Genomic DNA, 17284 nt, shown 5'->3' with positions numbered 1-17284 from the left:
CATAAGTTGACGGCAATTAGTCACCAACTTTCTGGAAAAAGTGAAAACAACTTGGTCATCAGTTACTAAAGCTGAAAGTTGTCGGCAACTTGTCGTTAAGTTGGTCGCAACTAATGTACTCCAAACCCTGATAGCCAAAGTTGGCATTTCCATAAATTGATGTCAAGTTGGTTGTAACTCATATACACAAACTTTCTGATGAGAAACTCTGGCTATCAGAGTATTTAACAATTTTTTTCTAACTCCCAATTGATATCAACTGCAAATAACTTTTTTTTAAATCCACATCAGCGCAATTGCCCTTTTTTCAATTAAGATTTCAATTTTTTTTAATTCATTGATAAAATTCTAATACGCTTATGGCAGTTGAAAGCCATTGAAAATATTTAAAAAACGGAGGTCATTGTCTGAGTATGGCCTTAACAAATAATCGAAATCGGAATTCAAATATAGCGCCAGTCGCGCGCGCAATGAACGCATCGACCAATAGCCGGAGTGCTCTTATTTTAGTTCCCGCGGGCTTGCGATCAACTTCATACTATATCATGTCTACGCTTGACCAACATCTCTCGTCTACGTCCCCAGTTTTTAATTAATTTGAAGCATTTAATCGAGCTGACAACAGCTAAATAATAGTCAATTAGCTGCATAAAGTCCTTACGAGTATATTGAGATAATAATTTTCATAAATTGGTAAATATTTATCAGCCAAAATATATTTTATTAATTTTTCTAACCATCGGCTCATTTATCGAATAATATTCAAGTTCCAAGTAATTTAAATTTCATGTATAATAAAAAATTAATTTACTTAAAATAATCAATAAATATTTAAATTATGTTACAGGACGAGGCTGAAATTGATCATAAATATTCATGTCGGGGTCCAGGACATCAAAGTTTAATGACGCAGCAACGGCTCCAACAAAAAAAACATGGCCGCTGGTAAGTTTTTGAATTACTGACATCAGCGCCGCAGCTTGCGTTACTTGCCACAAAATTCGAATTCCGAGCATGCGCAGTAGCCATTTTGTAGAGTCGCGTCTCCGGGACTTAGCGTCTCCTGTGTGTTAGCATTTTATTTTATTATTTAATTAATTTTGAATTAGTTAACAATTAATAATTAATAGAATATACGTTTTATTGAGACTTTAAAATTATAATGTGATAATAGTTTACATGAAACAATTTATATTTATCAGTAAAAATATATTTTTAAGTTCGGGTTGCTTGAAGGTGAATGTAACTGACAATGAGCAACTTTAAAAATTTTTGAACAAAGAATTAAAACGTAAGTAGAATAAAAATAAAAAAATGAGTATTTAGACAATTGAAAAATTAGAACGCGCATTTTTTCAAATTTCGTTATTGTCTCTAATTAATTAATTTATTTAAAATTTATAAATTGTCTCTTATCTGCTACATTCACACTCATGGTCAGAATTATTATTATTACTCTCATTTTTTGTTAATTTTCATAAATAATTCTCTGAGGTTATAAATATCAAGTGATTCTTATCCTAGCAAGTAATAAATTCAATTAAAATTGTAATCTAATTTATTTTTTAATAATTAAAGAGATTTTTTTATTTCATTTTCAGGTGGCGCTGGAATGTTGGGATTTTGTTAGAAAAAAATGGCGTAGCAAGTGTTTATTTAAATTAATTAGTGAGTTTGTGTTTAATAAGGTAGTGAGTTCAGTGAATTAGTGATTCAGTGAGGCAGTGAATTTATTCATCTATCATTGTACTGAAGTTAGCCGACGTCTAATAATTTTTTGAATTTTTCCACAACGATAAATTATGAAAATACATTCGTATTTTTTTTTAATTTTCTACATGTGCATATTTTTTTTTTTTTGTAATTCATTTGGTAAAAAAAAATCCGAAAATTTTTAATTGTCTGTTAATTTCAGAATCATATCTGTATGATACTGAAGTACGCAGACGTTTACTAATTTTTGGATTTTTTTAAAAACTATGAGCTATGAAAAAAAAAATATTTTTAAAAATTGCACTTGTAACTTTTTTGATTTTCTACATTTGCATGTTTCTAGTTTTTTTTTTTTTGCAATTGATTTATTGGAACCAAAAATTCAAAAATTGTTAATTGTCTGTTAACTTCAGGATCATGTGATTTGTGGGTTAGTGAATTTTACAAGTGAATTAGTAAGTGTATTAGTGAGTGAGTTGAGTTAGTAAGTGAACTAGTGAATTTAGTGTAGTAGTAAGTGAGTTAGTTAGTGAGTGAGTAAATGAATCAGTGAGTTTATTGTGTAAGTGAGTGAACCAGTGAGTGAAGTGCGAGATCGCTGATGATTCCAGGTTGCAGTTCAACATTATGGCCAAGGTAATGTGAATTTAATTAAATAAAAACTACAATAATTAATTTATTAATTTTAAACTGATGATTTGAAATATTTTTATTAACAAATATATTTTGTTAAGATTAACAGTTGACTTAAAATGTCTCAAGTCAAGTTCAAAGTACTTAACTTGTTACTTCCGCGAAAAAGTTGACGACTTTTTTTTATATCATTCCGGTGATAAACAGGCGAAATTTTTATTTTTCTTAAAGAAGAATGATTCAATCATTTTAATGTAATCTTAGGGGTAATAAGTAGAAATACATGCAATTTCTAATAATTGAAAAGACAGGGCGTCCTTCTACGAGTGTACTTTCGGTTAGGTGGTCCTTTGAAACCATACACTCGGAAGAAACAGTAAAATTAATTTTGTTGGTCATTTTTTGCTTCGGGCAGGTGTAATTTTTTTAGGGTATGATAGGTATTGGTTTAAAATTCAAAATTAACCGCCATGTTTTCCCAGACCAAATACTGCCATCTTTTACCTTTTGCCGAAACTTGTGAGTTATTTTTTACTGATGGTAAGAGCACAAAAGATCCAAGTCTACTCCGCGGGAAACTAGAGTTTCAGTTCCAAAATTTAAATGAAGCTTTTGACATCTCAATGACCTACAGTACATATAAAAAATTTCTTAGCTAAAGCTGCTATTCTCCATCAAGTTTACGTGTGGGAGAGAGTAAAAAATTGAAATGAAATTTTTTATTTGTACTAGACGTCATCGGGATGTCAAATGTTTCATATCAATTTCTGAGTTAAAATGTCGATCATCTAGAGAATTCTCATAGACATCAATTTTTGATCTCACGTATGTGTGATATATCTTCTTTAATTTGACTGTTGCACGGAAAAAAAAATACAGTAGAGGCAACTCTCTAGGATAGAAGTGGATACAGTCTAGATAACATACAGTACTGTCTGAAATTTTTTTTTTTATTGAAAGTACTCAGTACTATCCGAGAGAGTTGCCACTAATATATTGTTTTTTTTCGTGTGGTTGTGCTCAGCTGGCTATTTGGTCTCTAGTCTTTCACCCCAGGGGTATGACCGTATGAAGCATAAGTTTTAATCAGGATTTCGAGACAGCAAATCCGACCTCTGGTATTCTAAATCCCATGCATGGATTTATATCGATTTTCTTACAGACTAGAGTAAAAAAGAGTTTGATAACTTTTTAAAAAATGATTTTTTGAGAATCTACAACCAAAAAAAGTACAATTTCCTTTGAATTCAAATTTTAAATAATTCAAGTTTTTTATCTATTCGTTACCCCTCATATTTTATCCCTAATTCTTACAATGAAATTTTTGTACAAACTTGATATAACAATTGAAGTTAAAAAAATTAAATCTGCCGCGTAAACTTTAAAAAACCTGTAGAATTTAAATTAAAAAATTTTATTTTATACACAGTATTTTATTTATTTAAATTATAAATTACATACAAGAAATATTTTATATACAAAACAATCATGAATAATTACATAACAATTGGATAGCGAATTATGGAAAAAAATTAAAAACTCCTTTCTACATGATCGTTATTTGATACTTTCATTGGTATCAAATAAAATTTTCAAATCTACTTATAGTTAAAATTTTATTCTTCATTTTAATTAGAAGTTTAATTATTTTTGTGATAAAAAATTTTTTTTAAATTTAGTATTATTTTTAAAAAATTTAAAATAATATTGAGTATTATGTTTTTTTATAAATGTGGATTTCACTTGATCCTTTAGTAGTATTGATTGTTTTTTTATTAATACACATCCCCAATAACGCAAATTATAAATAATATTATTATTTGTTTATTTTTTCTTCCACAATGTTAATACTTTCTTTCACCTCTCTAAGGCACAAATATTAAATTACAACTTGATAACACACGTTATGTAATTACTGAGTCAATAAAAATAAAAATAAAGTATTAAAATATCGAAATTTTATCTCTAAAAATTTGATTTAGAAAAATAAAATAACTTGTTTTAAAAATTTATTAGTCTCATCACGTGGTTGAATTAAAAAATTCAACCTTTTTGAATTTGATTAATTGTTTATCTTTAATTACAATAATAATAGTTAATTTATTCATGGACTCATTTCATGGAGGTCATTGTATGGATGTCCAATTTCTCTAAGAAGCCAAAAGGCTCCCCCTAAAAATATTGTACCACTCAAATCACCCAAAGCAGTTAAGTACGGAATTGCTGAATTATCCGGATCTATTTTGAACCTCCACATTGCGTGAATTATTATATGCGCAACATAAAGTAATAATATGATCTAAACAAACAAATATTTATTTTAATTAAACTCCAGAGAATCCTTGTATTTATTATTTATTGACTTTAGGGGCATTCTTAAACAGTGTTCCCACTTTTTTAAAATTTACAATGACTTTTAACGGTCATGAGAGTATTAAAATTTTATCAATTAATTAAAAAAAAAAAAAAAAAAACCTCAATTGAAAAAAGGGAACTTTCGAAGAGATATAGAATTTAAAAAAAATTACTTACAGAAGTTATCAGTTAGGAGTTAAACGAAATTTGTTCAATAAATTTTAGCCTACAAAATTTGAAAATTGACATGAAGATTTTACTAAAATTTATTTTCAAAATTTTTTTAAACTCGAAATTTATATCAACTGTTAGTAATTTATTTTTAAATCTATACCTCGGCGAAATTACTACTATATTGTTCTTTTTTCAATTAAGGTTTTAATTTTTTTTTAATCAATTGATGAAATTTTGATACGCTTATGACGATTGAGTCATTGAAAATTTTTAAAAGTGGGGGACACTGCCTAAGAATTGCCTTAATTTTAAAAATATAAAAATATAAAACTTACTTGAAACAATGCAACCATAATATATGAAAATATGAAGTAAAAATGTAATGTAGATTTACCCTGCTTTATATAATCAGCAGCATATATAAATATTAATTCACCAATCACACCCATTGTTATTAAAAGTCTTGCAGTTTTTGCAAATGGAACTAAATAATTCATAAATATTAATTAATATTTGTATTATAAAAAAAAAAATTTAATAGGCATTATGATATGTCACTCCGAAACCTCTCTATGCATAGACAACTCTACAGAATTTATCTATCTAAAAAAAAATCTGTCGTAAACTAAAACTATCCTTGAATTGACTACTCCAAAACATCTCTATCCAAAACAACTCTCCTCAAGCTCAAGCTTTACTCCGAAACTTCTATCAATGCTGACTATCCGAAATAACCCTATTCATTATTGACTCAGCTAAAAAATCATCGGTAACTGAGAAAACACGTTAGTTAACAAGGGAATTCACGTGTTTTTTCAGTTACCGATGATTTTTTAGCTGAGTTAAGAATGAATTAGTGGTATTTCAGATAGTCTTGGCATTGAATAGAAACGTTTCGGAGTTAAATGGAAAAATTTGCGCTTTAGGAGAGTTAGAGATATTTTGGGGTGATCAGTTCAAGAATAGTTTTATTTTCTATAGACATGTTTTAGGTAGAGAAATGCTGTAGAGTTGTCTGTGCATAGAGAGGTTTTCGAGCGACTTAAAATAATAATGCCTTTAAATATGCACAGTTTAAAATATGAAAATAATTTTTTAACGAAAGTGCAAAATATTTTTTATATTTGAGGTGTGCAGAAAAAAATATTGAATTGAATCAATGAATAAATACCTCCTTTAAAAAGTGCTTTCCATGGTGAAATCCATATTTTAGTGAATTCCGGAATTACTCCCATAAGTGATGTTTGATGAAGCGTTGATGATATCCTTGATGCTTGTACTGACACTAAATTACCTCCAATACCATTAATAATTGGTTGAAATACTGAAAATCCTGGTACATCTGCAGCCTTACTAAGAACTAATCCACCCAATCTGTGATTATATTTTAAATCATTCATTAAAAAATAACCATTCTAATTATTAGTTATGATCCTGAAGTTAGCAGACAATTAACAATTTTCGGATTTTTTTTGAACAAATCAATTGCAATAAAAAAAAACTAAAAATATGCACATGTCGAAAATTAAACAAACTATAGGTGCAATTTTTTTAAATATTTTTTTTTTCATAGCTTATAGTTTTTAAAAAATCCAAAGATTATTAGACGTCGGCTAACTTCAGTATCATTATTAGTTGTTATATTCAAATATTTTTATTTGATAAATAAATAGTTTTATTTTCAAAACTAACCCACTGATAAATAGAGCAGATAAAACGGGTGTCCATCCAGATGTTAAAACTTTTTTGGTATATTTATTTTTTAATACAATCCAAATCCAGATAGGTAGTATTAGTAAATAGCCAATAATAACAACATATAATATCCAAATTTGAGTTTCCATACGCGTGAAAAAACTCGACGCGATATGTGAAAAAACAGTTATTGATACAACATCACCAAAAGAAGCTGCTAGTGGTGTTGCTAAATTATCAGGGTTCATTTTCCATCGATGAGTTGTCATGATCACAATAATCATAACAAGATCTAATAATAATAATAAAAAAAAGTTATGAAATTATCTATAGCATATCATTTGTGATAAATTTAAATACACGATTATATTGCTTATGTATGATTAAGTGTTATTTATATATTACCGAGAAAGAAACATGAACTTGTTGCTGTGCAAACACTAGATGCTGTTACAAGCAATGCATGGTCCCATAAAAAATCACCACCGGTCATAGCAGCGTGAGCAGAAGTTGCAAATATTGATACTATTATTGCGGCAACGGTCGCTTGAATTTGCACTAATGCCAGATTACCTATTATCATTTTAACAATCTCGCGGCAACCGTGCATGTTACCTAGATTTGCTTGTGTACATAAACGTGACGCCAAACACATATCTAAGTTGCCTTTTAATCCTAATAGTGAAGGCACTAAGATAAGCAATTGGGTTATTTGTTTGAATACGTCCCATGTCTGAAATAAAAATTATATACATATATATTTCTTTTATCTATATATCTATATTTACATAGTAATTACAATAGCGTTAATAATTAAAATAAAAATATATTAATTTGATGACACACTTGATTTTATTTATAGTGAATAAATTTAAAAATTAATAATAAATTTCAATTCAATGATAAAACTTGACGGTTTCACAACTTCGAGTCATAAGTTCATTAATCAAGATGTTAATATCTTGATAAGTATAAAGTATAAAATAATTATCAATTTTTAAGATACCGTAGTTCTCATTAAGAATAAATTGATAAGCTAACATTTGTGACGATATAGAAATTTTAATTCCAATGATAATGTTGTGATGAATATTCGTTACAAAGATAAAAAAAATATTTATTTAAATATATATGTATATTATTTGAATAATAAACAATAAAAAAAACACTCACTTGAACGTTGTCGAGAACTAAACCGGCGCCAATAGTTCCTATTCCGGCGATAAAAAATGGTACGGACACTTGTAACGCCGTATGTTGCCACCTTTCATTTAAAATATCACGTGGTTTTCTCTTTGGATCACTGTCGTTAGGGGCTTCAGGATCTGAATTAGCCGCTGATGAAATTGTCACTATTGAACTACCGCTGGATAGAGATTCGTCGCCTAGAAGCGGAGTATTTATATTTACGTCTCTCATTATTAGCTTATTTATTTAAATTAAACACTTTATTTACACAAACAAATATAATCAACAAGTAATTAACGGAGTTTAATTAAAAAACGTTGTGACCTATCGGGCTCTATCGAGTATTACTAAATAAATAATTTTCCATTAAGACGACGTTTCTCGTCAGATTTAAGGGGTTATCAATTTATTGAAAATAAATAAAAGTATAAGAACAAAAAAATATATAACAAGTCTAAAATATATTATTTTAGATAAACTTATTTTAGATAAACTTGTTTTAGATAAACTGATATTTTTTTAGCATTTATATCACGGTTAATCGATCACTCGGATTTACTGATTAATTGATCGTAAATTATGTGTCAAACTAGTATAAATATATGTACTTTTATGTGCATAAAGAAATTTTATGAATGAATAAATAGTGATGTTAAAAAGAAATTGAAATTATGATTGAAATTTTTTTTCAAATGGTAATTAAATTTAAAATACAATCAATTACTCACCCGTGTAAAAAAAAATTTTGAAGAAGTATTGACTATTCAAAATTTCAAAACATGACATAATGACGAATTTTTTTGGAATGTTTTTTAAACTTTTGAAATTTAAGAGAAAAAAATTAGTTTTTTCTTAATGTATTTTGCGCTGAAAAAAATGATGAATCTTAGCACTTTTAAAGGAGAGTCAAAAAAAGTTTGCACAAGAGTCTAAAAATCTTAATTTATAGTGTATGAAGTCCAGTTATTTATTTCTTTGTATTTTCCGAAGTTTGAAACTTGTTTAAAAAAAGTTTTCTATTGTGTCATGTTTTGAATTTTGGAATAGTCAACACTTTTTTTTACATGGGCACTGTTTTAATTTTTTTATTCGAACGTGATTAAATGAAATGTTCGTAGATGATTGGTTTCGTTATTTTACCTGGTGACTTCTCGAGCAAGTTGTGTACAGCCTTGACTTGATCCGCTGGACATTCTAATTTTTTCTGTCCATTGTTATCGTTATCGTTAAAAGCAAGTACGAAAGCATCACTACCATCTTTCTCAGACGACATTATTATTCGTGGTATTATTATTGTATTTTTGAATGGAGACACGTTGTCGATTTCGTTGACAACGTCCTCGATTTTTTTCATTTGTCCATCGTCTTCCGGTTTCGTGATTTCGACCAATTTAGGGTCGGTAGTCGAGTTCGGAACCCCGACCATGTCTGTAAAGTAGTTTCATTATTATTTTATTTTTATTTTTCTTACTCAACTTTGCATTTTTCTTAAAAATTCATAAAATTTTTTTTTATTTTATATATCTTCTGTTTTATCGTTAAATAATCGTTTCAAAATTTTTGTTTGACAGCAAAGTGCAGATAAAAATTGAGTTATAATTAAAAAATTGATAATTACACTAAAGTAATTTTAAAAAAAACTTTAACGACATCTATGACTAATTGTTTCGAAGTACACTAAATAACTTCTTTGTTAAGTGAAATTTTACCTTAATTACGATTTGGTATCTTAGTGAATTGTCAATCAAATTTTTTTACCATTAAAATTATTTTTATAAATAATAAATAAAAAAAATCGTTAGTTTGTTGATTTAATAAATAAAAATAAAGTTGTAAAATTGATATAAATTAGTAATGACATATTCAATTACCTCGGCCGGAATGTACGGAAGTTAATTCTACCAGGATCTACCTGAGGGAATTTAGTGTCTGACCTTCCAATAGCTGACAGCCTGCGGAAACTAAAATAATACAAACCGGAGATTAAAAATATTTATATAAATTTTCAAATAGAATAAAAAATCTATTAGACATATTACTATTTAAATAATTAATAGATAATAATAATAATAAAAATAATAGTTTACCGGAGATGACGTTGGCAATAATCCCGGGAATTAAATTCAAATGAGGATGTCCTTCCTACAGGAATAACCTGCGGCAGCCTCACTTCCTTTCGTCTGATTCCTGCCAGCCTTGATCTGCTCAAACTTTTCGTTGAGAAAATAAAACTTCTATAAATTTTTTTCATTACACTCGTCCACTTTATTTATTATTTTTTTGTATAACGATCTACTAAACTCGACACTATTATTATAAATAAACTTTAAATAAATTTATATTTTCTTTAAGTACAAGTTGCCTGATATAACGTACAACGTGTACTGCTGTAAGTTAACTAAGTATACTCCTTATCGTATTAGATTAGAATCAGTAATACTACTCGTTCAGAAGCAATTAGTCTACTAAATAGTTTCATTTAAGGGTGGGGACAAAATTTTATTTTAAATACTATTTAACACTAGAGGGCCTTTATTTTTAATTTATACTACCATTTTTGTAAAACTCAGTCCAATGAATTTAAAAAAAATTTTTTTTCAATTTTTTCTTTTAATTTTATCTGTTTGATATAAATATGAACGTGAACACATAATGATAATAATAATAATAATAATTATTATTACTATTATTATTGTTTATAAAGTAATAAAGACATTAAAATGTTGTGTGGAATTTATTGTATCAGTTGTTGCAGTCTTGATAGCAATAATAAAAAAAAAATTAAAAGAAAATACTGAAGAAAGAAAAAAAATATTTCGCGTGCTTATACGTTATCAATTGACGGGATTGTGATAATGCCTAGTATTCAACCAGGAAAATAAGTCATTGACAGATGGAAGAATTCACGATCTCGTTTTTTTTTTTATCATTTTTATTGTATTGGCACTTTAGTGATATTGACTTATATTGATTATATTATTTTTAATGCAATTTATTACCTTGGTGATTGTTCAATAGAAAAATATTTATTTTATGTTTATATTAGTGTGTGTTCTGATAAAACTCGGAATTTGAAATTGAAGTATTTTTGTTACTATTTATCTAAATTTTTAATTGAAAAATGGTTTTATGAATTAATTTTAGTTCGTTAAAATCTTGGAGTAAAATCTTTGTTTTGTAACGCAAGATTGTATGATGATTATTTTAAACATAGATTGTAAAGTAAATTTAGATTTTATCAATATTCGATAAAAGATACGTATCAGTTTTTATCTATCAATGTTTTGATGTCTTTGTTATCGAAAATAGAGTCTCGAAATTCAAAGTCTCATTTTTATTTTTGTTTACATATTTGAAATTTTTTTTTCACTATTTTTAAAGATAGAGTGCATCTATACTTTTTTTATACTAGTGCAATCAACAAGAATCTCAAAAGAATTTTTTTTTCAAGACAAATTATAATTTAAAAAAAAATCCCGTGTTAAAAAATTATTGTTCATAATGAATTTAGATATAAATTTTATCTCGAAACTTAGATCGTGACACAAATATGATTTTCATCATGAATTTGTATCATCAACTTTAGTCACGACAAGATTATGACTCAGTAAAATTTAAATCCAAGTGATCCGAAGTTCATTCACTCAATTAATTTTACAATCGAAACTGATTTACGTAATCAAGTACTTGATAGAAGAAGTTTATCGGTAATTTCTGAATCGATAAATTTGACAAAAGGTTTAATTCAGTAAAAATTCAGTCAAGTTTCTATTGAAAAGTCATCCCAAGTCCAATTCCAAGACGTAATAAATTAATTTTATAATTGGTACTGATTTACAAGACGAAAAGTTTGAGTAAATTCATGATGAAAGTCATGATTTTATTCAAAATTTTGTGCTTGAAATCTTATAAAATTTTTCAAGTCCGTTGTGAAAAAATTAAATTGACATTAAATTAAAGATGTTGGCTCCATTAAATAATTATAGGATTGTATTTTTAGAAGAAGTTGTAGATAATGACATTAGATTAATTTTTTAACTGAAGTAGTTTACCTCACATCGATTGGACTGACTGTTAATTTATATATACTTTGATTTTCTATTTGACAGTCAATAAAAAAAACTAATGATTAGAAGCAGTTTTTCATCTGTTTAATCGCTCAGCTGTAAATGATACGTATAAAAAGTTCCTAATGAATTTACTCCAGTTTTTCCGTGTCCCGGAAACTGAAAGATTCGAAAAAAAGTAGATCTTATTTTTTGAAGAATTAGTTTACAATTTTAAAAATAAAAATTGATCAATTTACAAATTAATCATCATTCGTATATTTTATACTCTTGTGATAGAATATTTTTTTATTATATTTAAATTGTAATAATTAATTGAATGCTCAAAAATTCTCTACACGGAAAAAAGAATAGTAGAAATAGTGCAGTTTCAAATATCAGCAAGGTCCCTCTACTTCGAAACTCAAAAAATTACATTATTTCTGAGACGTAGCAATTATTATAGTGTCATATAGAACTTTTTTCAGTCCTTAATAGCATTTCATTCATAATAAAGTTTCGTTCAACTAAAAATTCATTAGAAATTGTAAAATTTGGTGTCTACAATAGTAATTACACGCCGAGAATTTTTGAGTGAAAATTACCCATAAAGTTTGGTAATGTAAGGATATCTAGCCAGTCAATAAATTTTGACTATGTTGTTAGTAGAAATTGCACTCCATTTACATGTTATCGAGTAGTATATTTTACAATGTATAAGGGAAAAATTTAGATATTTACTACATGTCCTCACAGTATCAAAATTTTTGGGTAATTTTCACTAAAAATTACTCAGCGTGAACTTCATTTTAAAGAATAGTCTCAATTTTTACAGTTTTAAACTATAGTAAAAGTTTTTTACACGAGGGCCTGACTTTTGCACTAAAACTGTAATTTTTTCCTTGTAAGGATTTGAATTTGATTAAAAATGAAATTTTTTGAGCACGACATTTTAAAAGTTTTTTAATGATAAAAAATTTATATGAGGTTGATATTTGTTGATCGATGAAAAATTTGATTTGATCCTTATCGAATTGTTGTACCAAATATTTTGTTGGTGGTATACTACTTCAAATTTAAACTCGCCGGGTACAAAAAAAAAGGGAAAATTTTTTTTCTACTACGAATGACCAAATCGATTTGCTCCAAAATTTAATAATGCTCTTAAAAAAAATTAAGAGTAGTAGAATATTATAAAATGTATACAAATTTTTATCTTTTTTTAATTTTACTATAGAACCATTAACTGAAATAAAAATATAATTTTGGACTGTTAATTATTGTACGTCAGTTAACAAAAATCTCTCCCTTAAACTTTTAGTTTTTAATTTTATATTTTTTTATTTTATTTTTATGTCTTTGGAGAATGCGAAAACATCTGGTCTGCATTTTCTCTATCCTTGAAGCAGGATTAGGTTTTATTAATTCTTTGAAAATGAAAGGAATATTTCTCTCAAGGTAATTAAATAAAACTAGGTATATTCTTGAGACAAAAATGCAAGCTATAATTTGTACGTAAACCAAATGTAACTGTAGGATGTAAGGACCTAGGACCTATTTAGTCTTAATTAGCTCTCTAATCTTCCGATTGCTCTTTTCAGTTCTAAATAAAATCACAGTTAAAATTAATAAAGACATAATTTATTTGAATAAAACTAAATACGATCCTGTAACCTTCCTCATTTCCAACATGGACCCTAACATAAATTTAATGATTTTCGGTTTCAACTCTCAAGTATCTTATCGTCTCCTGTTTTCTCCACCATTTATATAAAAACTAATAGCCTGATAAAAATAATAAAGGTAACATAAAAATCACGTGTAACAGTTACAGCTGATGCGAAAGAATTGTAGTCAGTGTCGTCGTCCCAGACACGCGAAGTAAAGTAAAGACAGAATGACTATACTAGTTTATTATTGCAATCTTATGAAACTCGAAACTCATAAGAATCAGCGGAAAAATATATCGTCTTTGAATTACAAAGGGTCGAGACTTGCGTCTAGTCGGTTGATAAAAGTTTAAGTATACACGTGTCACCTTCCCTACATTTAATTAATAATTAAACACTACTATATATATACATATATATCAAACTAAATTATCTAATTAAATTATTACTACATGATAAATTTTCTTTTTCATCGTATTTTAAATTCGTAAATTATAAAAAAAAAATCATCTAATTATAAAAGATATTTAAGATAAAAGTTATAAAAAATTTTTTATAGATTAATATTTATCGTGTTTGATAAAATGAATTGACAAAGATTAAAATATAAAAAGTTTAGTATATATACATACGGTATTCTTAAAATTATAAATATAAATTTGTCGTGATAAAAAAATAATCTTGAACTTTGTGTAAGGATTACCGTTTAAATATTTACTCAAATACTATTTAATTAATTCAAATTACTAATAAATTAATAATAATTTATTTAAAGTTTCAAGTTACTTTACTTTACATAAATTTTAAATTAAAAAAAATTAATTTTATTTAAATAACCACTCACTCAGTTTGAATCCTTGGGCAAAGTAGCGCCAGGTTGTCAATTTATCCCGTTAACAGAATTATTTATTATGCATCAAACAAATAATCTTTAATATAAACACAAACAGTTTTAAATTTGCTAACTAATTTTTACAGAATACTTAAAAAATCTAAATAAAAAAATAATCAATCGGTCGTCACGGTAATTTATAATGTCGTTACGTTTAACGAAATGTTTATTATTTTGACTAGAACTTTATAACGAGACCACCAGCGAACAGAATGGACCGTTTGCCGCACGCGACCGCACTTGACTGATAAAAAATGCTTTGGCTTATTCTATGTGACTCCCCTGCAATATTAAACTCTTGTATATTAAACGATACGCGGCGACCGAGAAACCACGTGTGCTATCGCAAAATTAAAAAAAAAAATAAATAAACAAATAAAGTATAAAGCTGAGTGTGAAGTCGCGGATGAAAAAAAAATCTTGAGAATAAGAGGGAGTAGAAGGAAAGATCAGATGTAATTGAGAATTGCTTACGATATCTTTTCTTTGACGTCAGAGAATTAATATCACCGTGGCGCCTTTAGTATAATTAGCTATTTATTTTTTTTCTAATTTTTTTCATAATTGAAATATGAACTTGCGATAAAAATTTTATGAATTTTCGATTTTTAATTACAATGATATATAAAATACTTATTAACGATTTCGGAACACGATAATTTTTCAAATGAATTAATAAAACAAATATTTTTATGCAATTAATGAAAAAAATATTAAAATTAAAACTGAATAAATATTTTTATGAATATTGAAATTGCAATAAAAAAAATTTTTATGGATTTTAAACTGGTAAATAATTATTACGTGACAATTGTATCACGATGTCAATGATATGAATTTATCCTTGAGGCACTTGAATGATGACCTTCATTATACTTGTACAATTTTATTTATTTTCATCAATTTTCCTTTTTCACAATTTTATTTAAATAATTTAACGTTTTATAATATAATTAATAAATATAAGAGTTTTATAATATAATTATAAAAACAAGAAAGTATTAATAATATTAAATTACGATAAAATTGCATATTTTCAATGCAAAATCACGTAAGTCGCAAGATAATTGTGATAAAAATAATACTAGTGTTTATTCTTTTCCATTGTTGGAAATTTTATTCTTCATTAAGTCAAATTAGTAAGGATGAGTTCGCTATTTTTATAATATATATATAAACATATTATTTTATTTCGATTCATTAAGTTGGATTTTGAAAAAGCTTTTTTTTAGCATCTATAAATCAATGTCCTTTAATATAAGTTTAATTATTCACTCTAATCAAGTACAAATTTATGACTAAAAATTAATAATCAATAACTAATGATATATTTTTACTTTTTGATACCGATATAAAAAAATATTAGTCATAGTCATGCTTTTATTTAATAAACACGTATATAGATTATTTTACCGACACGTAATTGTTTTATTTTTTTTTTTGATAGGTATACATATATATATTTGAATAATAAAACAAAGGAGACATTTTTATGAAAGATCAAGTGTTTACTTGTAAAGAAATTGTTATCAGCAGTTTACTTATCTATGACGATGATTGTTACTCGAGTACATCGGGAGATCCCAATTTCATTTTTATTTTTTAAATTAATTTTTTCTGGCAATCGATACAGCAAATATGAATGTCGCGGTAACTTTACTTTAAAAATATCACACCGATATGCTCAGTTCATTTTCTTATCTTATGAAGGAAAAAAAAAACTGGTTCGATATCTTGACAATTTGAAATAATTTAAATAATTGTATTTAACGTTCAAATACAAGTGTTTTGAAAATAAATAGATATTGTATGAGTACATAAATATTTAGCTAAATAATTATTGCAGCATTTGAATTTCAAGATCAAGTTTAAAGTGAATATATCAAAAAATCATTATATATTAATTTGATAAATTTTATAATCTCATGAATTTTTAGCGAGAGTAAAAAGATTAAAGAGTTGGATAAATATTTTTTTATTTACTTATATTTCATGTCTGTAATGAAAATATAATCATTTATTTAATTTATGAATTTAATATTTTAAATAATTGAATACTATATTTCGATTTAGTTTTAATGGCCATTTTATGTAAAAGTATACGTTATATTGAGTTTATTTACTTCATTGTTTTGAGTTTAAACTTATAAAAATATTAAATATTAATAATAAATATGACAGTAATAAACCAAATATTTTAAATGAAATTTTTTTATTAACTCAGACTCAATGCGTAACACATTTTAATAATAATAATAATAATAATATTTATTTATTTTGTTTAAAATTTTTTAAAAAGATAATTAACTGCAACGATAATGATTTTTATTTTTATAATTTATTTGAATATCATTTATGACGACATAGTAATAAAATAAATAATAATAATTTTTTTTTTTTACGTGTTTTATTAAAATCAAATTCTCTCGTGTTTTAAATATCTAATTTAGTGCAAATGTTGTTTGCTTGATTTATGTCTTAAGTATAATTTGTTATGCTATTTACTCACCTCGATGTAAATCCGAGTGATAGCTATTTTATTGCTACTGATGTCGGCAGCGTTAAACATATCGCGGACTGATTAACGTCATCGTAAAATATACTATCTGATTTATGATTAAGAAATTTCTGATTCTGATATCTTACAAATGTTTTCTTAATTATTATCATACCTCTTGAATTATAATTTAAAGATTGAACACAACAAATAATTATTTATTTAATTCAATTGTGATCCTTATATTCAACTAATTGAGACATCTATACACGGAAAAAAAAACTTTGAAATTATAACCCGGAACCAGGGTGTCAATCTGGGGAATTTTGACATTCTAAATAATAAATTTTCTCATACGTGTCGTCAATTTTCTAAGTATCAGCTACGATTTTCAAATAGTAATTTTCCTTGCATAGACAAT

General features: G+C 26.4%; 2 protein-coding genes and 1 long non-coding RNA gene across 5 annotated transcripts in view; 2 read left to right on the top strand and 1 right to left on the bottom strand.

The window, feature by feature from the left end:
* Positions 1–548: 548 nt before the first annotated feature.
* LOC130663790 (uncharacterized) lies at positions 549–1774 on the top strand. Its single transcript, XR_008989250.1, has 3 exons — positions 549–693; positions 848–945; positions 1602–1774. It is a non-coding gene; the product is annotated as an uncharacterized LOC130663790 (long non-coding RNA).
* Positions 1775–2106: 332 nt separating this feature from the next.
* LOC130663785 (cell adhesion molecule Dscam2-like) overlaps positions 2107–17284 on the top strand; it is a 237895-nt gene continuing 222717 nt past the window's right edge. Inside the window, exon 1 of the mRNA XM_057463243.1 lies at positions 2107–2349. The gene's annotated coding sequence lies outside the window, so the exon portion shown is untranslated. The remainder of the gene's footprint in view (positions 2350–17284) is intronic.
* LOC130663787 (solute carrier family 41 member 3-like) lies at positions 3828–15897 on the bottom strand. Of its 3 annotated transcripts, none has more exons than XM_057463252.1 (10): positions 15879–15897; positions 9846–9968; positions 9630–9719; positions 8899–9186; positions 7744–7955; positions 6976–7303; positions 6568–6862; positions 6047–6249; positions 5211–5359; positions 3828–4645 (listed from the first exon to the last, which is right to left on the bottom strand). In XM_057463252.1, the coding sequence occupies exons 4-10, from the start codon at positions 9182–9184 to the stop codon at positions 4451–4453; spliced, it is 1668 nt and encodes a 555-aa protein (XP_057319235.1). In that variant the 5' UTR covers positions 9185–9186; positions 9630–9719; positions 9846–9968; positions 15879–15897; the 3' UTR covers positions 3828–4450. The 3 variants fall into 3 exon arrangements, with proteins under 3 accessions (XP_057319235.1, XP_057319233.1, XP_057319234.1); XM_057463250.1 differs by lacking the exon at positions 15879–15897 and adding an exon at positions 14319–15027; XM_057463251.1 differs by lacking the exon at positions 15879–15897 and having other exon boundaries at positions 9846–10181.

This window comes from Microplitis mediator, chromosome 2 (genome assembly GCF_029852145.1).
Source record: "Microplitis mediator isolate UGA2020A chromosome 2, iyMicMedi2.1, whole genome shotgun sequence".
Classification (NCBI taxonomy): domain Eukaryota; kingdom Metazoa; phylum Arthropoda; class Insecta; order Hymenoptera; family Braconidae; genus Microplitis; species Microplitis mediator.
This window is presented reverse-complemented; position numbering and strand designations above follow the sequence as displayed.